Source organism: Dendropsophus ebraccatus, chromosome 12 (assembly GCF_027789765.1).
Source record: "Dendropsophus ebraccatus isolate aDenEbr1 chromosome 12, aDenEbr1.pat, whole genome shotgun sequence".
NCBI classification, from domain to species: domain Eukaryota; kingdom Metazoa; phylum Chordata; class Amphibia; order Anura; family Hylidae; genus Dendropsophus; species Dendropsophus ebraccatus.
The window spans coordinates 36,989,773-37,015,691 of NC_091465.1; the positions used below are offsets into that span (position 1 = coordinate 36,989,773).

The following is a 25,919-nucleotide window of genomic DNA, read 5'->3' on the forward strand; positions in this document are numbered from 1 at the left end:
AGTCCAGGTCTGGGAGGAGATCCCTCAGAAGACCATCCGCCACCTGATCAGGAGCATGCCCGGGTGTTGTAGGGAGGCACGTGGATGCCACACACAATACTGAGCCTCATTTTGACATGTTGTAGGGACATTACATTAAATCAGCCTGTAGTGTGTTTTTACACTTTAAAGGGGTTATCCAGTGCTACAAAACATGGCCACTTTCCCCCTACTGTTGTCTCCAGTTTGGGTGCAGTTTTGAAACTCAGTTTCATTGAAGTAAATGGAGTTTAATTGCAAACCGCACCTGAACTGGAGACAACAGTAGGGGGAAAAGTGGCCATGTTTTTGTAGCGCTGGATAACCCCTTTAATTTTGTTTGTGACACCAAATCCAGGCCTCAATTAATTACTTAATTTGATTTCCATTGATGATTTTTGTGTGATTTTGTTGTCAGCACATTTAACTTTGTACAGAACAACATATTCAATGAGAATATTTAATTCGTTGAGATCTAGGATGTGTTAATTGAGTGTTCCCTTTTTTGAGGAAAGGATCCCCATATCAGGAGAAGGAGGCAAGTTTGCTAAATAAATGTATTTGCAAAAATATTTAACTTAACAAAACCTCAATCATAACTTTGTTAGTTGAGATGAGAATACCCCCTTTAAGGGATTAAAAACAGGTTTGTATAGTATCTATATACTGTAGAAGCTTTATAGGCTGATGTACAAATAGGTATTTTAATAGAATAATGCTAGAGAGCACAACTAGAGAATACTGTTAATTTATGTTACGGGGTATTCTAATCACAATTACTGTATCTAAAACAGTAGGTCATTAAAAATTAAGAAACAATTGGTTCCATTTACCTTGCTAGCTGTTTGTGTTCTGGGCACTGTGAGCTGTCTATCCTGTTTACAGCCTGCTGTCTATCCTGTTTACAGCCTGCTGTCTAGGTTTCTGACTACCTCTCTGTGTTATCTTTGTTAGGAGCAGTGGCCAGGCTGGTGAGGTCACTCCCGGACTGATCTTTGCACTGGATCCCCTACCTAGACAACTTATCTGCAGCAATTCATCTTCACACTGACATCTCCCAGCCCCTAGAACTGTCAGCACTCCGAAACTGGCATAGCAGAACTCAATACAGCACAGCAGTGTGCAGAGGAACACAGTACTGCAGGCCAGAACAGCCAATGACTGTAGAGGTGAAGGAAGTGAAGGCAGGCTGGAAGCATGAGAAGGGGTAAGTTTGGCAGATGAGAATACTCCTTTACACTATGTTCACACACAGTATTTTTGCTCAGTATTTTGGTCACCAAAACCAGGAGTGGATTGAAAACACAGAAAGACTATGTTCACACAATTGAAATTTAGCAGATGGACGTCATTTAACAGCAAATAATTGCTGTTATTTTAAAACAATGGCCGTTGTTCTGAAATAGCCATTATTTGCTATTAAATGGCGACCATCCACTAAATTTCAACAGTGGGTGAACATAGCCTTTCTGTGTTTTCAATCCGATGCTGAGTCCTGGGGCGGTAAGATAAGGGATCCCCTCTCCGCGATCGCATCCCCCCACTAGACACCAGGGAAATGGCCATAGAAGACATTTAAATGCAAATGTCATGTTTGACAGCTGCATTTAAAGGTCTTAATTAGCGAGAACGACAATCGGGCGTGTCCGCTAATAATCACGGTCCCGGGCTGCAGATAGCAGTCGGGATCACGGCAGTTCAGAGCAGGGTCGCGGCGCTGAACTCCCCTAACGACGAGATGGCGTAAATGTAATTAAGGGGTTAAGGAACCCTGTGAGTAAAGCTACTGTAGTATAATAATAAAAATATTATTATAATTGCACAGAATTATAACATTGCTCCCATTAGTAAACCAGAAATAAAGTATGAGCACACAGAGAAGCAGAGAAGCTTTTTATTAGAAGTTAATTACAAAAGATTAAAATAAATAAATATAAGAAAAGCAATAAACAAAACATATAAAAAGTATAAAAAGCAACATTACATTGTATCAGTGAAAATACAGGATTGGGCACAAATAATTTGTGATTTGCGAGGAATAGCTTACCTATTATAAAATGGAGTGTTATTTTCTATCTAAACCCTCAAACCCTCTAAACCTATTTCTATCTAAACCCTCAGTGGGTTGTAGTATTAAAGGTGTCTGCAGCAGCAGACTTGTCCCAGCAGAGTCATCCTCCAGGGAGGGGTGATGTAAGGATTATGCTGATGACTGGTAATTTTTTTTTTACAGTTTTAGAAAACATCATCATCAGCACAACTATTTAGATGCAGAAACAAATAAGACTGTTGGCCGGAAAAGACCTCCTCCTGGTCCATCTAGTCCGCCCTTATATTATTTTCTTATTATATTAGGATAGATATATGTTTATCCCAGGCATGCTTACATTCACTTACTGTAGATTTACCAACCACTTCTGCTGGAAGTTTTTTCCAAGCATCTACTACTCTTTCAGTAAAATTATATTTTCTCAAGTTGCTTCTGATCTTTCCCCCAACTAAACTCTCACTGTGGCCTCTTGTTCTTGAGTTCAATTTAATATTAAAAACACTTCCCTCTTGAACCTTTTTTCAGCCTTTGATATATTGAAAGGAAATCTGTCAGCAGCCAGACCTGACCTGAAGTGCTGCCAGTGTGCATTAAGTTCCAGTTCACTTATCTTTGCCAGTGGAGGTGATGCTACACAATATCATATCCACTCATTGTGCTGACCTGGCAGATGGTGCGAGCGTGCAGGAGGCCAGACAGCACAGAATAATCATACAGAAGAGGGAGGAAGAAGGAGTGGTGAGGAGTGCGGCACAAGCGCTACACCACCTCTTTGACCCTTTCCTTCCAGTAGAATAAATGATATTGTGCAGCATCTAAGGAAAAGGTAATATGCTCACTAGTGAACTGCCACTTAACACCCACTGCCAGCACTTCATGTCAGGTCAATCACAATCTTCTTCTTCCTACTGGTTAAACCTCTAGCTATACAGCCCCGCATACAATTTGCTATCGCCTGGTTGCACTTATGACTCATTTTAAGGCTGTCAGAAATCACTGCCCCTAAATCCTTCTTTTCTGAAGTCTTTGCTAACTCATAATACTAATATGATAGGGTGGGTTCATACTGAGGAATTCTCGCGGTAATGTCCGCGGAATTCCGCTGTCTATCCGCGCACAGCCGCGCGCCTTTCCGTGACATGTCACTTCTTTGAGCGGAGAGCGGCGGCTGCGGAGTAGCGCTTGTTCTCCGCCCGTTTTACTCAGTGTGAACATACCGTAAGGCCCTATTACACAAAGCGATTATTGGCTGTATTCAGCCGATATCAGCTGTTACAGCCGATAATCGCTTTGAGTAATAGAAGACAATGATCAGCCTACATGTACATGCACAATGTCGGCTGATCGTTGCCTTTTAACAGGCTGAAACGCCAACGATCAACCTGGCAACAATCTGCTGCCGTTGCTTCGTGTAATAGGAGCACCGGCAGGAGGCCACCGCTATCTCCCATGGGCTGCCAGGACGATCTGACGATCATGCAGCGGGCTGGGGAACGGGGAGCAAGCGAGCGCTGACCTGACAGGTTGGCAGGTCGCTTACTCTCCATATCGCCCCGTGTAATAGGGGCTTTACTGTTCCTTTATATGTGTTCAACTTCACATAGAATTTATTGAGTCATCTAAGCACCAGCAGCAAACTTGTCAAAAAACAAAAGCGAAAAAAGCAACAAAAAAAGCTTTACTTACATTCCTGCTCCTTAACTACTGGCTGAGGCCCTGCTCCATTTCCAGGTCACCACTACAGTCAGTGATGGGCTGAGCAAGCATTCTCTACTAAGTGATCAGCGGGGACAAGGAGAGTGTAGGAGCTGCAGCAAAAGAGAAGGGGGGAGAGAAGTCTGGCTTGTCTCATTTTGCTCCTTTTTATTAAAAAATTCTGAGCGTTAACCCCCTTTAAAGAATGCAAAATGAATAGCATCCATTTGTTTTTGTACTAAAAGCTTGAATTTTGAATGTTTTGAATTTGGGTTTTGTTAGGCTACGATTGAGCTCATCCATTTTGTGGAACAAAGATTCCATGAAATCCATAAGGCATTTGAACGGGAACTTCGGCTCGGCCAATTTCTTTGAAGTTTTTGGCATCTAAAATAAGTAAAAAGGTTGCTGCACCCTAGAAAGTAACAAAAAACACCAATTAGTAAAGTTCATCTAGAGATGTCCGACAAGATTCTTTGGTGCTGAAGGCAGAATGCATCCCACCAACCTCAGTCGCTGAAGTTATAGAGTAGTGTACTAAGGTCTACTAACTACTTGGTTTCCCTGGTATCTTTCAGTATACTTAATACCCATTTGGTAATGATCCGATTTTATGACATACATGCTGAAAAAAGGAGCAAACATGCTGCGAATGGAACCTAAGAAAAAAGTGGTTGCGTTATCAGATTCCTTCTTTGTTATAGAAATAGGGATATCCAGAAGGGAATCATGATCCTTGGAAGAATACAGTGGATATCTTGGCTGTGTGGTAGACTAATTGCAGCAGTGTCTGAGAACACTCGAGAGCAGTATTTAAGTAGCTTTCATTTTGTCACGGACTACACATTTTGAGGGAGACCTTCTCCGACATGTTTCACCTTAAAAATGCGTAGTATGTGCCCAAATTTAAGCTACTTCTTTAAAATATACGGCTTTTGAGTGTTCCACATAGCACCAAGAAATCTACTGTATTCTTCAAGGAGTTGCCATTCCAATCTGTATATCCATATTTTTGTGCACCAAACAGTCTTCAAGGCCAGTAGAAGGCGTCAGTCTGCTATACAACTAAATCAAGTTTCTGGCTGTGCCATGCTCATAGCACAACTGTCTAAGGTGGGCACTCATTCAGCTACATATACTACAACACCCTTTCTCTGCAGTTACATATTGTATGAGCCCCCTGGTGTATTATTTTTTTGTAATATACTTTTAATGGTTTTGAGCTTATTCATTATGACACCAAAACTGTGCATGCCCGGAAAGTGAGTACTATGGCTCACGCTTTATAATCCAGTATATAAGCATATAGCACAAAGGGGACAGCCTACACAACATTTTAATATGTGTAGGTTTATGCCATTTGCTTCCTCAACTGAACCAGGTAAATTCCTACCTGCCGTGGTGAGACGACAGCAGAGAGGAGCACACCATCGTCTTCCTCACATGAATGTGGTCCGGGAACAAACACTGGCTCTGAGGGGTAGAAGCCATCTTCCTGCCAAACCTTTAAAGCAAAAACATATACATGTAAGTAAGAATGACATATAGTGCAGACAGGGAAAATCTAAAAACCTCCAAAGAAACCAAAGCATAAGCTCAAATGGGTAGCACATCAAAGAAAATTCCTTTATTATAACATAAATATACAAGAAAATCCAAAAATACAAATAAGCAGGAGTATAGCAATAAGGGAGACCAACCCCAAATACTACACTACATTAAAAACACTTAAAATGTCGCCAAAAGTCCTGCCGGTGTACCAGCAAGGACTAATCAACCACACTGACCCCGGACTGTAAGAACAATATGGAAATCAGAATCCCTGTAAAGTGCAACATCACCATAATGGCATATACATGAGAGAAAGATAATGGAATAAATCACCAAATACAGTCCGATAAGGTGCAGAGAATGGGTCAGAGGGGAGAGTCACCTCACGCGTTCCGCCGTCTAGCGGCTTCCTCGCGGGTGTGAGTAGTAATGTGAGGGGCAGTTTCACAGTTACGGTCACCATTTTGTTGTAGCCCTTTTAGTTTGGTCTCTTGTGATTACTTGTTGAACCCTATTACGCATGGGCAGTCGTCCTAAGATGGCGCCCTCTATTGCCAAACGCCACATTCTCCTGCACATGGTATGACATCTAATCAGGATCATAATTGCACCCACATGTGTTATATGTATATATAGTATGCCCCTCACATTACTACTCATAACCCTCAGGAAGCCGCTAGGCGGCGGAACACGTGGGGTGACTCTCTCCCCTCTGACCCATTCTCTGCACCTTATCGGACTGTATTTGGTGATTTATTCCATTATCTTTCTCTCATGTATATACCATTATGGTGATGTTGCACTTTACAGGGATTCTGCTTAGGCAGTTTTGCTAGATTTCTATATTGTTCTTACAGTCCGGGGTCAGTGTGGTTGATTAGTCCTTGCTGGTACACTGGCAGGACTTTTGGCGACATTTTAAGTGTTTTTAATGTAGTGTAGTATTTGGGGTTGGTCTCTCTTATCGCTATACTCCTGCTTATTTGTATTTTTAGATTTTCTTGTATATTTATGTTATAATAAAGGAATTTTTTTTATGTGCTTCCTATTTGTGCATATGCTTTGGTTTCTTTGGAGGTTTTCATGTTATTAATATGCATTGGTTTAGCACTCTCTTTTTTCTATAGTGGTGCCCACTAGATCTGTTATATATCAGGGAAAATCTAAAGTCTCTGGAAGGCCTAAATTGAACAGCAGAAGTGATTTCCAATGATTTAGTATACATTATGGGGGCAATAGGGATGTTTTCACAAGTTGGAAATTGGTCAAAAAATGTATAATAAATGTTGTAAATGTATTCCTTGTTATTGAGGACCTCCAAAATAACACCGATTACACATGGGACTTCGAGGCTATGTTCACACTGTACTTGATGTGTTTTTGCTCTGATGTTTGACGTAAATTCGGAAAATAGCGCTTTTTTGCCACAATCTCATAATTCACTGCAAAATTGCAGAAAAAATGCATTATTAACGCAAAAAAATCGATGTGTGAACATAACTCTAATAGTAAAATATTCTAAATATCACTTTGCATGTACTTACCATATATTGTTTGGTAACAACATCCACTTTAACTAAACAGCTTCCTACAAGATGCTGAAAGCCGCACCCATAGAAATAGCGATACTTCCTGGTGTTGTATTGGGAATAATTTATGGCAGGAAAATCAAGGCCACCAATGTTCTCAATTGTGTGATCGTAAAGGTTTTCAGGTGTACACCACAGCTAGAAAAAAAAAACATAACCCAGATGTATTGTGTATAGGAAACCTCACATCTGTGTTTAACTACAGATCATAAAGTATCAGTCCAATCTTTAGGCTATGTTTACATGTTGTAAGAGACCGACCGTTCTGTGACCCGACCGGATCAAGGAACGGCCTGTCTCTGAAAAGATCATCCCGGCCGGTACTGCAGTATCGGACGGATGATCTTTATGGCCGCAGAGTTCTGATGCAGGCGCATCCGTGTGTGCCCGCATCTGAACTGCACACAACGGAGCGAGCATCCGGAGCCGCCCGCTCCACAGTGTGCATTGACATGGTTTTCTACGGCCGCTACTCACTGAATAGCGGCCGCAGAAAACTGACATGTCAGTTGTTTGCAGCGCCTGCTTACACGCTTCTCACTATATCTGACGGGGTCCATCGGGGGGGTGGGGTTTTATTTAAGACCGGCATAAAAGTACACCGGTCTTCAAAAGTTCCCCCATGTATATATTTCTTCTGCCTCTGTTATTTCTTCTATATATTTCTTCTGCCTCCGTTATTAGAAATGCCCCAAAAGATGTCAGATTCAAGATAAAAAGATACAGAACTGTCACCAAATTTCTCCATGCCTATTTAACTTTGACTTGGAAGTCCTGCCCCCCATGGCCCCTAATCTCCATTTACTTAAAGGAAAAGTCCAACCAAATTATAAAAAAAATTCAGAAAGCCAGGGGGTACGAGAAAATGATAAACAACCTTAACTCACCCATCCTTGTGCCCCATTCCTCGCTCCTGTTGACTTCCGGTGGCCATCATCGAGATCCGGGAGCGATGTGTTAGGGTGGTCTTCAAGGGGACCACTTGAGTATATTGGATGGTAGGCAAATCAGATGACATGATTCGATCGGCACATTACATTTACCTTACATGATCTGATTAACCATTTCCATCCGTCACAGATGTAAACGAGGACGGGTGAGTTTATGTTATTATTTTCCCTCGCTCCCCTGCCTGCCTCCTGTTTCATTGGACTTCGCCTTGAAATAGGACAGTGCTGTAGTAACAAAGGCAACCTATAAGTGGCCTTCCTGAAGAAAGCAGCCATGTTTTTCCAATCTCATACAAACCCCTTTAAGAAATAGTAATATGTGTAGAAGCAAAGGTACCTTCCCATCAGCTCTTTTCTCGACAGTGGCTGCGGTGTAGCTGAGAGGGTTGATATTTACTCCATGTGGAGTTTCAGAGTTTATAGTTAGAGGAAATACAAACCGACGTGGAAAAGACTTTGCAACTGAACGATACATCTGGTAAAATGAAGAAAGAAAATAGTCTTCATATTATGATACACAAACATTATTCTTTGCATTGCAGAGTGAGTACCTATTATTTCATTAGGAAGATTACAATATAAATCCCGATCATATAAACATCACAGGTAGAGGGTTATTTGATATTGTGCAGCTATTGAATATCACACGGGGGGGGGGGGGGGGGGGGGGGAATCAGGCATATGCACCGGACCCCTACATGTCTTTGAAGGCTTGCTTCCGAGACAAGGAAGCACCACAGAGCAGAAGGTTTAATATGTCTTCTGCTCCCCAGTCAGCCCCTTAAACTAAAGCCCTTATTACATGGGGCGACGAAGAGGAGCAAACGAGTGCTGTCAGCGCTCGCTTGCTCCTTGTACCACGCTCGCTGACGGCACTATTATACACGTCGGCAGGGAGTGGGTGAGTACAGGGGGGTGCGGGGAGCTGTGGGGGTGGGGGGGGGATGCCCGGGTGATCGCTAGAACGTCCGGGCAGCCCATAGCAGCAGTCTGCTGCTGCCGCTCCTATTTTACCCAGCGACGGCAGCAGATCGTTGCTATATTAGTTGTTTGTCTTTCAACATGTTGAAAGACAAACGACTGCAACAATCAGCCAACATCATTCATGTCAGCTGATTGTTGTCTTCTATTACACAAGACGGTTATCGCCTTAATTCGGACGATAATCGTTTCATGTAATAGGGCCTTTAGAGTAAATAGTCTTCAAAAATGTATCAATGTGGCACATGCCGTTTGATAACTATGTCACCTGAAGACAGTCTACTTTAAAGTGACTCTGTACCCACAATCTGTCCCCCCCAAACCACTTGTACCTTCGGATAGCTGCTTTTATTCCAAGATCTGTCCTGCGGTCCGTTTGGCAGGGGATGCAAAACAACTTTCAAACTTACAGCCCCGTGCCCTACGGGCGTGGCTTACAATATCTGTGCCCTAACTTTGCACCACCCCTCCGTCCCTCTTCCCCACCCTCTTCAATATTAGGAATGCCACTGGAACATTTTCTCCATGCTGAACATTAGCACAGGTGTCTTAATGATCCAGCCCATGTGCCGGGCTGACACAGCTGACAAATAGTAGGCAATCTGCCTGGAGCATTCCTAATGATGAGGAGGGTGGGGAGGAGGGACAGAGAGGTTGTGCCAGCCTAATGCATACACAATCTAGGCCACTTCCGTAGGGCACGGGGATGCCATTTTTAAAGTTGTTTTTTAGGAAAATAACTGCATCACCTGCTAAACTGACTGCAGGACAGATCTTGGATTAAAAGCAGCTATCCGAAAGTACAAGCAATTTAGGGGGTCAGATTGTGGGTACAGAGTCGCTTTAAGTTCAAACTAACTATTAGTTTGCTTTAAAGGTGCCAAAATTTAGAGTCAGATTTTGGTGCATTTTTTGGCGCAGAGTGTCACACATTAGGTCACACCCCCTTTTACAGAAGCAATGCCTCTTTTTCGGGCACAGTGATAAAGTGTCTAAAATGCATAATAAAAATGGAAAAACAATCTGCACAACACTGTTTGGACAGAATTATGGTGCAGATACATATAGTTAATCTGGGCCCATATATTCTGCAATTACCTGCACCAGCGAAGGCACAATTTTTTGGAATCTAACTAAACAATATGGCTGGAGCAGGGGTATCTGAAACCTGTTGTTCTTGCTCTGGCCTGTGGGTATGATCACAGTATAAGGCAAGTATAAGGCAGCTAGTTGTCTCACAGTGTATACAAAAGACCCCTTTTAAAGATTTAAAATTTTGGCTAAGTTTAATATTTGCATTATCATTTTCAATTTGCTCATATCTCTTGTATCTCTTTCTCATACGCCATATGTCGACTAGTTATTTTTTAGGTGTGTCTCCTGGTATTGCTTATATGTTACATTTCTTTCTGATCATTTTCAATAATTTGGACCCTACGACCATGAGATCAGTAATACTATACCTCATCCAAAGCTTTACCAGATTTGCGTAGATTTTGCAAATGAAATAGCTGAAGAACGCCTCCATCATCTTGGCAGCAGAGGTCAAGGACAATGCAGTCTTCATCTTCATATGCATTGATCTGATGAAACATGGCCACTGCCTGGGTGTGGAACGTCACAGAGTGTAACTAGGTGAGAGGAGAGTAACATAATGTCAGATCAAACTGATACATGAATATATGTGTATAAATTGATCAGCTGCTGTATGTCCTGCAGGAAGTGGGTGTTCTTTTCAGTCTGACACAGTGCTCTCTGCTGCCACCTCTGTCTGTGACAGGACCTGTCCAGAGCAGTAGCGAATCCCCATAGGTAACCTCTCATGCTCTCCAGAATGGAATGAATACACCACTTCCTGCAGGACATAAAGCAGTATCTATCCATATGAGATATGAGAAGACTTACCTCTCCTGTGTGTTTATTCGCCACATGAAAAATGGTGTCACATCTGGCGTCCCATGAAAAGCAGCTAGATATGGGTGATCCAGTTATGTTGCTTGTAAGAATTTTTAGCACATTTAACTTGATAGGTTGTTCTATAAACACAACGTAGTTTTCTGTCATTCCTGCAAGGAAACAGAATAAAAATATATATTTGTAAAATCGCAACTTAGGCTAGGTTCACACTGCGTTTTCAGCATCCGTTTAACGGATCCGTTTTTTTTAACGTCCAGAAAAATAGGGTCAGCAACGTTTTTTGGTCCGCCAAAAAAAACGGATCCGTTTTTTTTTATAATGGAAGTCAATGGAAAAACGGATGCACACAAATGAATCCGTTTTTTGCAATCCGTTTTTCATGCGTTTTTTGCAAAAAACTGATGCGTTAAACGGATGCTGAAAACGCAGTGGGAACCTAGCCTTAGCATACAGTATTTTATAACATATTGTCTTTCAGGTTCAGGTTTACAGGGGTTTCTGAGGCCGCTATTCACTGTCAGTTTTCTACGGCGCCGCTAGAGATCCCGTCCACAGTGTATACATGTGTATACACTCCGTCCAAGATTCCCTCAGCCTGCAGTACCACGTAAGTACCACAGAAATTTCTGTGGAACTTACATAGTGTGAACATAGCCTAATAGTGAGACCACAGTCGTCGATTCAAGCACTGTGCAACATGCATAACACAAGTCTAGAATGGTGAAGAAGCCTCAACTTTAATATCGACATAAGAAGTGTCAGCTGGAGTTTGGGGGGAAAAAAACAGTAGATTAGAAATGGGTGACTGACTTGGCAAATGGGTTTGGATGAATCAAGGCAAAAAGGGGGCTAACAAATTGAAGGAGTTGTCAAATTGCGTGGAGAAATCCGAAAGATATGGGTGTGTTTCATAGCCAGGAGCATCGGATACTTGACTAGGATAGATGGTGGTCTCAATTCTGGGCTATACGTAAATATACTACAAGATGAGTTACGTGCATACTCGAGTACTATGGGTATGAAAAGGACAATGTTGTTTTTCTGCAGGACAACAACACAAAACATACATCGAGATTGGTGGAGAAATGGTTCAATGACAATGAAGTAGAGCTGCTGGATTGGCCCCCACAGTCCTCAGACCTCAACCTAATTGCATACTTGTAGAGTTAAAGAAAAAGCTGTTCTGGTGCGTTTACACAGAGAGATTTAACTGACACATTTTTTAAGCCAAAGCCAGGAATGAATTTAAAAAGAGGAGAAATCTTAATCTTTCCTTTATGACCTGTTTATAGTCTGTTCCTGGCTTTGGCTTCAAAAATCTGTCAGATAAATCTTTCTGTGTAAACGCACCCTTAAGCCATGTTCACACAACATATGGTTTGTATTAATCATGGCTGTTGCAATTTGCAACAACGGTCATGATTTATACAGACTCATACATGGTTTGTAAATGCTAGAAATCCCCAGAAAGATTCAGACAGTTTTAAAAGCCAAAAGTGGTAGTCTCACAGTAGTCTCACGCTCAAAGCTTTGGTGGATGGTGAGATATGGATCCTAAGTCAAAAGTTCTTAACATTGTTACCCTTTTGCTTGTTATAATTTTACTGTATATTCATTTACTATTTCTTTATTGGTTTATCCTTGCTTACATTGCATGTAAACAGGGTAGTAACATCCCAGGTAGCACATAGAGAAGAGAGTAAGGTGACAATATCTTCCTCATTTACCGCCTTGTTCTGTATAGAACCTCTGCATAAGTGATGAACTCACCAAAACTGTGGTAATATGAAGGATTGCGTTTGTCACTTGCTGGTATAGAACAAATAACCTCTGCACCATGCAGTGATGCTTCATCCTCTGATTCTTGGGCAGGCACCTTAATAATGTTGTAAAATGTGCCTGCAAATTGGAAATAGAGACAGTTGTAAATTCTAATAAAAGGTGGGGACATTTTTGAAGATTTTCATCAGAAAACTAGTAAAAAAACCCCCACAAATGTTTACACAACGCTCTCAATGTTTTGCGCAAAATGAACAAAATTTGCAACATTTTATTCACTAAAACATCATAAAGCCATAAATTAGAAATCAGCAAATATACGGTAATAATGAAGCCAATCGCTTTGTTAGCTCGGCAGACGGCTTATCGGTCTGCTGCCTTTAAGCACAGTGTAGCTCTGTGCCGCTCTCCCATGGGTCCCAGGAAAAGCTGGACTAAGGAGAAGTTTCTTAGGACTGGATCCAGCATTTCCAGGCACCTGGATTGAAGCGCCACTAAATTAAAAGGCTGCAGGCTGACTGCCGAGCTCTTTCTTTTAAGAAGAGTGTACGATGGCGAGTGGTACAGTGTGACACTGGCCCAGATTTATTAATCTGTCTGAGAAGAAAGTGTGTCATGTTCAACCTGTAACAGGCCCTTTTGAGAAACAAAAACTGGGACTGGTTGTTACTGCCCAAGATAAAACAAAATACATTTCACATTGCTCAGTACTACAATTCCCAGAATGCACTGCTTTTCCTCAGCTCTTCATCTCAGTCTTCCCATCCTGCCTACTCCCCTCCCGCAGCGCTCCTTCCAGCTACATGCCCATAGCTGCTACATAATACTGCAGTTTTTTTTCTCTACACAGCCAGAGAGCCAGTAAGCCTACAGAAGTTACTGCATTCATTCCTTGCCTGCTTCTCAGCCTCTGGCACTGTTCAGTACAAGGCAGCATGCTGTAAACACACCTAATTCTTTCCTAAATGTACCAATAAAGACATATTTCTATATGAATATATGATAGCAAGATTGTGATGTAGTACATACGAGTTGGTCAGAGGTGGTTACATACAGTTACGTTATGGGAATATGTCAGGCCCATTATATCCTATGGACACCAGTATGAACATATCCTCAGTTAGTCATAGTGTCTGGGTCACACATTTCACTTTATATATTGGGCAACTATGTTACAAGTATGCCAATAGTTGAAATGTGTTATTTTTCAATAATTTTGTAAGTAATTGAAAATTCAACCGCGACTCTTACCTTGTTTGCCATAGGAATTGCCCATGTTGTATACCGTCCCATCAGGGTCATAGTGAGGATGAGCTGTTGCCCCATTCACAGCAATATATTTACTCCAGTCAACCTGAAAGGAAATGTTACTCAGATGGTTGGAGGTTTTATCATCTTCAAAATATGATTATGTGCCACTGAATGCAATATATCTCTACAAAAGATACTAATAAGAAAGTCAAATACCATATGACTAGAGATGAGCGAATACAATTCGAATTTTTTTCCCATAGACTATAATGGGATCGAATATTCGTTCAAATAGTCGAATCTCGGTGACTACTAGATTCGAATTCTCGAAAGTCGAATATTTCACTACTCGCTCATCTCTACATATGACTATAGCTTAAAAAAGGAGTGCTCAATTATTTGTAGCCCACTAACCTGGGTCGCCAAGTGAAAGCCCGAGCTGAACACATAGGCTGTACTCCAGGGCGCCCCTGATGGCACAGTGTCTCATCTCTCCTGACAATGTTCTGTACACATTGGAGCCGATCATTGAGGCTGTCTTGTGTTCAGACCATCATCAGGAAAGTCGAGCATCATACGGGGGCAGCAGTACTGGACTTAGAAAGGGGAGTACAGTATATTTTATTTTACATTCTTATTGTTTTTTGTTTTTTTTTTAACTTATCTTGAAGTGATATTTTTATTAGAAACAACACAAATCACCTTTTCTGCTGTCTCTAATGTGGCTGGATCCACCTTACAGATTATGTTTGTCTCTGTGCTGACATAATAATCCTTCTTGTATTTCACAAAGTTTACATTCCCATTGTCAGTTGGTTCTAAGAACAGAAAAAAAAGAAAATATGTAATTAGTAGATTTTGTCTTTAATAAACTTTTACAAAAAAATATTATATATTTCATTTTACATGCATTAGAGCAATAAAAATACAATGGTTACATAGGTGAACTTAGGCTTTACAACTTTTGGTTGTGGCTTTTAATCCAATTTCCAATCCAATTATAGATAGTTGTCATCAATGATTTATAGTCTGCATGATCTACTAATGTGCACCTTATATTTTAGGATTATAGTACAAAAGGTTTAAGGGGTAAGGCTGGGTTCACACTGTGTTTTTGCAGTCCATTTAACGTTCATGTTTATTTATTTATTTTTAATTTATGAAAAAGCAGATGCAATTGTGTGTGATCCATTTAGATTTTTTTGCGTTCACAAAACAGTGGTTGACCATGTTTTTGTGTACATTAAACATAACCACTTAAAAATGGATATGCAAGAACGCAGTGTGAACCAGGTCTTATCTAGGTTTTAAAATTGATTGGCTATCCTCATTATGGCCTATCAATATTAGATTGGTCAGGTTCTGACTCTTGGCACTTGTGCCATTTAGTTGTTTGAAGAGGTTGCTTCACTGTTTAAGCAATTTGTAGGATTCTAAAAACAACATAATATAAAGGGTTATACATGCATATTAAAACAGTTGCTAAATCTACTCTGAACGTAAGAAATGAAGGTGTTTTGTTTTTTCGTTGTTGTTTTTTTTTAAATCTTCCCGCTGTATCACTCTTCCTGTTCAGGTCTTTTAACCATATTAATAAAAGGGGTTGTCTTGTGGAAGCTACAGATATGTCCTGAGTGGGGTACCCCATTGTATTTTAAAGGGAACTATCAGCAGGTTAGACAAATCTAACTTGCTGATAGCCCCCTATAGTGCTGGGGATGCTGAGGAGGAAGATAGGTGTCTTACCTTCCTCCTCTGCGGCAGTACCATGCTGTTGGTCAGCATAACCTTCATCTGGGAGCACTGCCCTGCCCCCACAGTATCATCCGGCCCATTCGCTCCCTTGGTTATCAATTCAGTGGGCAAGCCGGATGACACTGTAGGAGTGTAGCAGTGCTCCTAACAGTGCTCCTGGCTGAAGATTACCCCAACTAACAGCGCAGGACCGGTGCAGTGGAGGAAGATAAGACACATACTTCCTCCTTTAGCGTTCTGGATACTATAAGTAGGTTAGATTCGTCTAACCTGCTGATAGTTCCCCTTTAAAAGTCTGCTTACTTTGCAAAACTTCATGCATCTTAAACTGTAATTTTACAGTTGAGTCTGATACTACATAGAATTGCATGCTGGAGGTGTCCATTACCTCTGGGAGGTTGCTATTTAAGTTACTTACTTGGCATCTCAAACATAGAAACAAAGCGCTGAAACATGCTCTTACAAGGATCCGGCATGGCCACCGTGCCAAATTCAGAGACCACAATCCTGTTTTCACTTTCATTTGCCTTGTAGGAGTCACTTCTAAGAAACCTGCTCATGTAAGTTACATTTCCATTCTCAATTGTGAATTTGTGCATAAGAGCCATTCCATCGAACCAGTGGTTGAAACTGTCAAAAAAAAAAAAATGTAAACTCAAGTCAGCAGCAAATATGGAGTGTCTGCTCTAATCAACATACAGAATCAATCAGGTGCTAAGAATGAATGGGGCAGGTATGTTAATAATCATACAAAGTTGCATAAAATACCTTCAAGTGTCGCCTGTCTCTCTTTCCTCCTTAAATGCCCCTCAATTTAAATTGATTAATAGATTTCTATAATAAATAATAAGGTGCACATTAGTGCACATTTCTATTTATACACATACTACATCTTCCTGGTTACTTCCTGCACAGAGATCGACCACATTTACCTTATGTCTAATTAAGTTATGGAGTCATCTAAATACCAATCATTGGTGTGTCCGCTAGAGATGAGTGAACCTGAAGCACACTCGGGTTTGTCTGAGCCCAGTGTGCCGCATTTGAATACCAGAGTCTAAAGAAGTACTAAGGAGTCCTGGATAACATGGATATGGCCTATGGCCCATGTTTTCAGGCAGCGTTAGGACTAGAGATGAGCAAATTTACATTACAAACAAAGCAAATCACTTTGTTTGCTCTGCAGTTGACTTATATGCTGGCAGCCTTTGATCTCCATGTTGCTCCACTTGGAAAAGCTGGATCCCGTCATGGTAAACTTTTAGACCACACGCCAGTGTGGAGAATGAAATCAGGCACGAACAGGGGACTTCCAACATGAGGATCTCCACCACCCTGTGGCATTCCCTGTAGCTTTTCTATTATGCTGGAATCATGTTATCCGTATTCACCGAGCCATGAGTAAGGACTAGTACGTTTGAAACATGTTGGCCTTTTAATCAATGAATCTATAATAAAGAATTGTTGATTTTACGAGAGCCGGAGACTCCCCTCTTTTCTGTAAAACTTCTAGTTTCCCAGGACTGGATACAGCTTTTCCAGGCATCTGGGGTGGAGCAGCATGGAGATCAAAGGCATATAAGCCTACTGCCGAGCAAACAAAGTGATTTGTTTGTTTGTAATGTAAATTTGCTCATCCCTAGCTAGGACTGCATCCAACTTCTTCAGCTACCGGTAATCAATCAGACAAGTCAAAAGTTATTGATCAGAGCAGGTCTCACTGCTGACACCTGCTCTGATCTGATATGGCTGGGGAGAGATATAGAGAGATATAGCTGGGGAGAGATTGCGGCAGCACGATCGTCAAAACTTCCCATAGACTACTATGGGGTATACTGACTACCGTGCTGCTAGCCAGGGATTGCATTGCGCTCTCGCTGGAGTTGAACCTTTAGGGGTCCGCTTTAAATAGCTGTAAGTTACGTAAAATTTACTCTTACTTGTCATTTCCAAACTCAAATCGGCCAGGTCCATTACGGAACAGACTGCCTGTGATCCATTCGGGGACTGTTCCCGTTATGCTAGTAGAGATGGGCTGCGAAGTCTCTTCTACAGTCTGAAATAGCGGTGCTATGCATTCCTTATCTTCTTCACTGGACGCGCACAACTGATTTTTCTCTTCATTAAAAAAATAATTCCTTAGAACTAAGAAAAACAAAATGAACATTACTTAGGCTTATGTCCCAGTGACTGCACCTAGATCATGTAAGTTTCTACGCCACTTACTTGGCTGATATCTGGACAGTCATTGCTGCATGTATTCCCACTATCAGCAGTTACAATTTCACAATAGACCGTACTAGGGAAAGGATATTTATGATACGATAGCAAAGTGTGAAAGACAATGATCAGGCAGTTAGAGTTCATGTCCAATCCTTTTGCTCTCTGAAAATAATCCACCACAAAAAGTCCAGCAACAGTCTCCAAAAGTCCAATATCAATGAATCTCTTATTTTATTTGATTCTTTTGCTAGCCAGCAGCAGGATATAACAATCCTATTCAATGCTTTTGTAGCTCTGTACGCCTGCAGTGACTGGACACTAAATTGAACATTAAAATGTACAACAAAGCCCACTAGCATGTTTCACCAGATATACAGTGGCGTCCTCAGGGGAAATGTCTCCCTCTATTCATGGGTCTCCTAGGAATGATTTATAGTTATAGATTTATAGACACAGTAGGCTGCACAGGGTGTAAGATCTTGTAAAAAGTGTAATGTTCTACTCTGATAGCATTTGAACTACCTCATAAGTAGGGGTCCTGTGTATGGTGATGGAGGTGATATAATGAAAAATAATAGTCCACCTTCCCTGAACTACATACTAATGCACTCCCCTAAACCTACACATAGGGGGAGATTTATCAAACTGGTGTAAAGTAGAATTGTCTTAGTTGCCCCTAGCAACCAATCAGATTCCACTTTTCATTCCTCACAGATTTTTTGAAAAATGAAAGGTGGAATCTGATTGGTTGCTAGGGGCAACTGAGACAGTCTCACTTTACACCAGTGTGATAAATCTCCCCCATTGTGTCACATGGATGGCATAGCTGTAGATTACCAAGGCTGCCAACCCTGCTCATTGTTTGCCAGGTGTGCAATTTACACACCACCTTGCCCAGCTCAGCTACTAGGATTTTTATTAATTTTTATTTACATGAGAAATTGAGCTGCAATGTGACCGCTGTGTCACCCTTCATATTGTTTGTACATTGTGCTTAATGATCAACGGTATTAACATTGACACTCAGCCAAAACAAACCACAAAAACCTTATCCGGGCTCAGCGATATCTCATCTCACAGATTACATTTTGTTAATCGTATAAAGTTAGGACTATATAAAAAATGATAAAAACTATTAGCATAATACAATGTACACTTTAAAAAAAAAAAAAAGATCGACAGAAATGTCGGATTGCTGCAAAACTTTTCATGTTGCTGAAGGCCCTATTACACGAAACGATTATCAGGGCCGATAATCGCTTCATGAACAATGTCGGCTGATCGTTGTCTGTCAACATGACCTAGATAGCAACGATCTGCTGCCATTGCACCATGGAATAGGAGCGGCAGCAGCAGACTGCTGCTATCTTCTATGGGCTACCTGGACGATCAAGCGATCACTGGGGCAGCCCCTCACGCGCGGCCCCCTCTGCACTCCCCCTGCGCCAGCAGAGAACGGAGAATGAGGAGCAAGTGAGCACTGACAGTGCTCGTTTGCTCCTCTCCATGGCTCCGTGTAATAGGGGCTTTAGTCTGAGGCAGATATGTAAATCACTATGGGCGTGGTCTGATTAGACTGGGTCTACCCATAAAACAGTGTAAGGGTCTGTTCACACGCACAGACTCGCAGCTGAAATCGGCTACGATTCAAGGTCCTGGCAGGTCCCAGTACTACATACTCGCAGCGGTCTTTCAGACCGCTGCGAGTATGTAATGCAGCCGCCCCCTTAACCCCTTCTGCTGCCGCTCGGCTCCCGCTCCGCTGTCTGTATATACATTACCTCTCTCCTGCACGGGTCCTGGCGTCCTGCTCTCCCGCCCAGCCAATCAGTGTGTTGCCCAGCTGCAGCCACTGATTGGCTGGGCGGGAGAGCAGGACGCCGAGACCCATGCAGCAAGGAGAGGTAATGTATATACAGACAGCGGAGCAGAGCTGGGTGGGAGCAGATGTGGTTAAGGGTGCGGCTGCATTACAGTATGTAGTACTGGGACCTGCCTGGACCTTGATTCGTAGCTGTTCTCGCTGCAAAACTCACAGCAAGATTTCAGCTGTGAGTCTGTGCGTGTGAACAGACCCTAAAAGTGCTTCCCCTTCTGCCTTATAAAAAAGGCTCTTAGAGGCTACTTTAGGGTAGTGTACCTCTTTGTGAGAGATTGCTAGACATGTCTCTGCAATGCACTTATAGAAATTTTGCCCCGTTGGCAGGCTGAAATGTCTCTCTGAGGTGTCAGAAAGTCCTTTTAAATGACAGGCTCCCTTTAACAAGCCAAGTACCAGTATGTCTCTTGCTGTCAGTACAGTTGCACAGATACTTTAATTTAATGAAAAAATTTTGTTTGCAAAACATCAGATATTGGGTCTCTATTAATACAAGAACATCACTTAGATACACCACACATTACAAATGAAGCTGTAGAGTTCCTTCATGTTTTCAGTAAGGATTCTTTGAGCATTAGGCTTTTTGCATACAGCATCTTACACCTTGTGTCCGTCAGTGGTAAAAAGACCTTAAAGGGGAACTATCAGCAGGTTAGACGAATCTAACCTGCTGATAGCCCCTTATAGCGCCCTGGACGCCAAGGAGGATGGTGTGTGTCTTACCTTCCTCATCTGCGCCGTTCCTGCACTATTTGTCAGGATAAACATCAGCCGGGAGCACCGTTGGGAGCACTGCCACTTCATCCAGCCTGCCCACACTATTGATAATGCTGTGGGGGCAGCGCAATGCTACTAACAGTGCTCCCAGCCAAAGATTGCGACAACTAACAGCGCAGGACCGGCACCAATGAGGAAGGTAAGACACATCTCCTCCTCCTCAGTGTCCCCGGGCGCTATCAGCAGGTTAGATTAATCTAACCTGCTGATAGTTTCCCTGTAAGTGTCCATTAGTTACACTGATATCTTAAGCATCACATCTGCAGTTATAAATCTACGCCATCAAGTCTGTAGATCCTGTTGTAGATCCTGTTTGTTGGAATGGATTCTAAAGAAGTATTTCAGTAAATAAAGTTGTTGTTTTTTTCATATATATTACATCTTGTTTTCTTTTAAAGTTACACAGCTTTGTATTATAACTTTATTTAAGAAAATGTGAGTGTATATATTTTTTCCTTACCATCTTAGTGTGCGTTTACACAGACAGATTTATCTGACAGATCTTTGAAGCCCAAACCAGGAACAGACTATAAACAGTGATCAGGTCATAAAGTAAAGACTGGGATCTATCCTCTTTTCAAATCCATTCCTGGCTTTGGCTTCCAAAATCTGTCAGATAAATCTGTCTGTGTAAATGCACCCTTAGGCTATGTTCACACAGTGCAATATAATGGCCGTTAATTGACATGGCCGTTGGTTTGAGCATCAAACAGCGGGCGTTGTATTACGTGTTCCTCCAGCCGATATTGCATTATCTGCCATAGGAACATTATTTTCCACCCATAGAATCTACTGGCCGTATGGAAGTGAATAAGAGTCAGTTAACCATAGATTTTCATTCACACTACGGCTGGCAGGACGGCCACACAGGAAACAGTCCGTAGAAAATAGACGCGGTCATTATTTTGTACAGCGTCGGCCATTGTTCTATTGAAATCAATAGAACTCAATTAATTCTGAAAACTACCACCGTTGTTTTTAAAGCTGAAAGTTCCTGTGTGTGGTGAGGGTGGATGCTGGATGGGAGGGATAATTGACAGATGAAAAATTATTCAGCCACCAGTTATTGAAGGTGTACAGGAACCTTAGGGCTCACATGCATTCGAATAGGCTTTAGGAGGCTTCGAGTCACTAATGCTGCATGCAGCATCACTAGTGATATGTAACTGTGCCTGGACCAGGGCTTGAGTAGCCCTGCAGTTGCTCTGAACCGCCGCGATCCCGGCTGCTTACTGCAGCATGGAACCGCGGCTATTAGCGGGAGCGGCCGATCGGCAAACATGGCAGCTGCATCTAACTGTGCTTTACATACAGCCCCATTCCATGGCTTTTAGTGGCCGGATCTCGGATCGCATCACGGGGGGGAGGGGGGGGGGGGGGATCCGCAGTACTGAGTCGGCCGAGGCTCAGCGTCAGAATGACACTGATCCCCGCTCGGCATTCTATGTATGTGGTCTGCAGCAGACCATTATAATAGAGCACCAATCTGATGGATCATTATTATATACACAGCATTGGGATCTCAATGGGAGATCAGTGCTGTGTATATAGAAGTCCTCCAGGGTGATCAGTGCTGTGTATATAGAAGTCCCCCAGGGGGATCAGTGCTGTGTATATAGAAGTCCCCCAGGGGGGCTTCTAATTACTGTTAGTAAAAAAATAATAATAATAATAAAAAATCCCCTCCACTAATAAAAGTTTAAATCACCCCCCCTTTTCCCATTTTATAAATAAAAATGAATAAATTAATAAACAAACCTATTTGGTATCGCTGCGTGCGTAATCGCCCGAACTATTAAATTATAACACTCCTGATCTTGCACAGTAAACAGCGTAACTGCAAAAAAATTCCACATCAAATCCAGAAAAATTGAGATAAAAAGTGATCAAAAAGTCGCATATACGCAAGGAAGATACCGATAGAAAGTACACATCATGGCGCAAGAAATGACATGTCACTTAGCCCCATAGACCAAAAGCGTTATAAGCATGGGAATAGAGCAATTTTAAGGAACATTTAGTATTTTTGAAAGGTTTTAATTTTTTAAAAGCTGTAAAATAAAATAAAAGTCATGCAAGTTGCATATTGTTGTAATCATATTGACTTGAGGAACATACATAACATGTCAGTTTTACCATAGGGTGCAATGCAATATTGCATTTTATTTTCAATTTCACCGCCCATTTAATTTTTTTCTGGTGTCGCAGCATATTTTAAAAAATAAAAAATTAAGTCTGCCATTGCAAAGTACAATTAGTGGGGCAAAAAAAAGGGCTCGTTTGGGTCTGTAGGTGAAAAAATGCAAGTGCTGTGGCCTTTTAAACACGAGGAGGAAAAAACGAAAACGCAAAAATGAAAATATAAAAATAATTTTTATTTGTTGGAATTATCTCCCAAAAACAATTCCACAGTGCATTACAGCACATTTGCCTTTGGCATCTGGGGTGCAGAGTGAAAATCATCCTGAATTCAGATTTTCAGAAGTGATGACATCACTTGCATCCTTTTCCCCACAAAAAGCACAGGCATTTGATGCAGCTTAAAAGGCTGTAATAAAGATCCCCCCAGCATCAGTGTGAAGACAGCATTAGCCACAGAAGTGTTCTATCTCCAGTCTCTCATCATGCCGCACACATACAGTAAAGCTAATATCCAGCCTCCAAAATCCTCCATATTAGGTTCAAGTTCTACGAAGTTAAGAATGTGGAGTTTTCTTTTTTTTTTTACTACAACATGATGTGCCACACTAACACAGATGATATTCCAGAAGGTTCTATAAGTGACAAATTAAACATTGCTATGGGTCTGACCATTTAAACCCCAATCATTCGCTATAGTCCTGAGCACCTTGTTCCTCCAGACTGCACAGCCATTATAAGAAAGAGTTTGTGGTTGAGCATGTACAATGTCCCTCCATTCAGAGGCTGGGTTTGGCTGTTTCCTATACTACCATAGACACTGTCAGTTGGTTTATATCTAGGGGTAGCATAAACTAGTGACATAGAAGCTGAACAGAATAATGTATCACTTACATTGTTCTGTGCAACTGATTCTGAGATATTCTTCTGAATATTGGCAACTCACTAGACCGCACACACTAGTTCTTTTCCATTATGTGAGTGTGCTCAGTAGTACTGAATATTCATTAGCACCAGCACACAGCCCACAGACAGCTGATTGGCAGTTGTCAAAATATACTGTATACAGGGAGAGATCTGCCAATCCACATCTGGAGGGTAGAGGGAGTGGCACAGCACAAGACACATTCTCCTGCATATCAGGAGAACAGCTAAACAGAATGATGTAAGTAATTTTACTCTCATCAGTTGCCTCATCTAAAATGTAACATCTGTTTCATATTCTGATAACCTTGGGAATCCCAGACATTAGAATAAAGTGAAATGCACTCTGAATAAAGGTCTATTTCTTTATTTCTCTTGCAACAGAATGAGGCCATAGTTTTCAATAAACACTAACAAATATGTTGTGCTTTGTCAGCCACTGCCCAACGATTACTTCATCATCATATACAACTTATTTGTATTGATGACTAAAAATAATATTGGCAGTATTGAGTTATCTCTGGATTAAAACATATCACCCATCCACTGAAATCCAACCACCAATCAAGAGAATGAGGTCCCTGACCGCCGGACCATTCACTCACTGTGGGACACTAGAATACAGTGCTCAGCTACAGTATCTTCGGCAGACTCAATGTGAGTGAATGGAGCCGCGGTTGATTAGGTGTGCTGCCGCTCCATTACCCTGGGACACCCAGCTGTCAGACCCCCCCGGATCCATAACATCTATCCTGATCATGTGATAACATCTATAATGATATTATAAACAGTTAATACAATGTAATAAAGAATGTAACTACAATTATCTTTATCTTGGATGTTTGGCATGTGTTCTGACAATGCTATGTAGAGTACATCACAGACATCATTGATTCATGCTTATAACAATACATAGTACATGCTTCAGATATCATATATTTAATTTTTTTCTTGTTAAAAGTAATAGTCTGATAACATTTACATATTCAATTCACGTTAGCCCAGTCAATGGACAATTAATATACATTATATATAATAAAGCAAGAAAATTATTTTCTTTCCATCTCACTACTTTACTGAGTGCAGAAAAAACAAAACAAGAAAACTCCATGGAACGCACAGAAATAAAGTCTTAGGTTCTTTCAAGCCATTGTTTTCTGATTTCATTTTCTACCTTTTTGCCTTCATACCATTTTTTTTTCATATGATTAAAAGATCTATATATTAACTTCATCAATTTTAATTTTAATTAATATATTGTGGTCGTCCTAGAGGTACATTGACACCGTGCCAAAATTTTGGGAACTGTGCCCCCGTTGCCTGTTGCTAATGATGATCACAAGAATGAAATCTTGGAACACTCTGCATTGCGCACTTGTCAGTGATATCATTGATTTTTTAGGAACATTTAATGCCATATGTATTGTACACTGTATCATTTTACTATCAGAATTTAACTTCAGTGACATGCATTAGATGAAAGCTACATTGTGCCTTGTGCTCCAGTTAATATTTTTGCTATGTGCCCCAAATCCATAAATCCACTGCAACTGAAAGCAATAAAGATGAGAGTGCATTCCTGTCCGGGCATTGTTTTTATTATTATTATTATATTTTATTTCGCATCTGTGCATAGTCTAGTCCTTATGTACCCTGGAGGCCAAATCAACATTGTGTTCCAGGACTCAAAGTTTCCCAGCACATTACCCAGAGTATCGCCCTGTGAAGTGATCAGCATTATAGTCTGTAGGACGGTGTCACTGTAAAAACATTTACTATTTGCAGTCAATTTTTTTTGCTATTGTCAGTTGTGTTACCTATGTTCTACTATTACTACTATAATTTATAAAGAATATCATAGTTCCCTAACCTGTAAAAAGCCCTCGGCCAGCATCCTCATGCTTTTCTATAGCTCTCTTCAGTGACTTCTACTATTCTTGCTATCCACCGTATGGGGTATGATACCCTATGTATATTTTATTATGTTCCCTGACGATAGTGAAAAGCATCCATGACTATAAATAAGCTGTAAGCAGATATATTACTAGACAATTTATGCTACTAGTTTTAAAGTAAACACACAATAGGCAAAATACAACATAGGCAAATCACATAAAAGCAGAGATGTAGCACCTGCCTATGAATTTGTAAGATGCAGCAGAGCTGAGCTGGTTATTTTGCAACACAGTAACAAAAAGTACATATCAGTTCTTCATGATTTTACAAAGTAATGTACCCAGAAAGAATTAAATGTAACTCTTCTGCATTTTCCGCAAACAGGAAAATTAAGGCCCAACATGTACTGCATATCTATGCATCTCTGTACTGTGTCAGTGAAACTGCAGCATCATCCAATATTATCTGCTGTATATGTTACCTGGTATGTTGTACAGGATGGAGGAGATGAAAGCCATTGGTGCTGTTGAGGCTGGGATGTTCTG

The 25,919-nt window shown here is 41.2% G+C and overlaps 1 protein-coding gene across 1 annotated transcript; it reads right to left on the minus strand.

Annotated features, from left to right (window-relative positions):
* Nucleotides 1-1,998: 1,998 nt before the first annotated feature.
* Nucleotides 1,999-25,919, minus strand: LOC138769882 (carotenoid-cleaving dioxygenase, mitochondrial-like). The gene is made up of 12 exons (XM_069948608.1): nucleotides 25,856-25,919; nucleotides 17,477-17,681; nucleotides 15,955-16,166; nucleotides 14,484-14,599; nucleotides 13,782-13,884; nucleotides 12,522-12,650; nucleotides 10,740-10,900; nucleotides 10,298-10,465; nucleotides 8,191-8,328; nucleotides 6,859-7,041; nucleotides 5,157-5,267; nucleotides 1,999-4,178 (listed from the first exon to the last, which is right to left on the minus strand). Exons 1-12 carry the CDS (start codon nucleotides 25,890-25,892, stop codon nucleotides 4,059-4,061), a joined length of 1,683 nt encoding a protein of 560 aa, XP_069804709.1. The 5' UTR covers nucleotides 25,893-25,919; the 3' UTR covers nucleotides 1,999-4,058.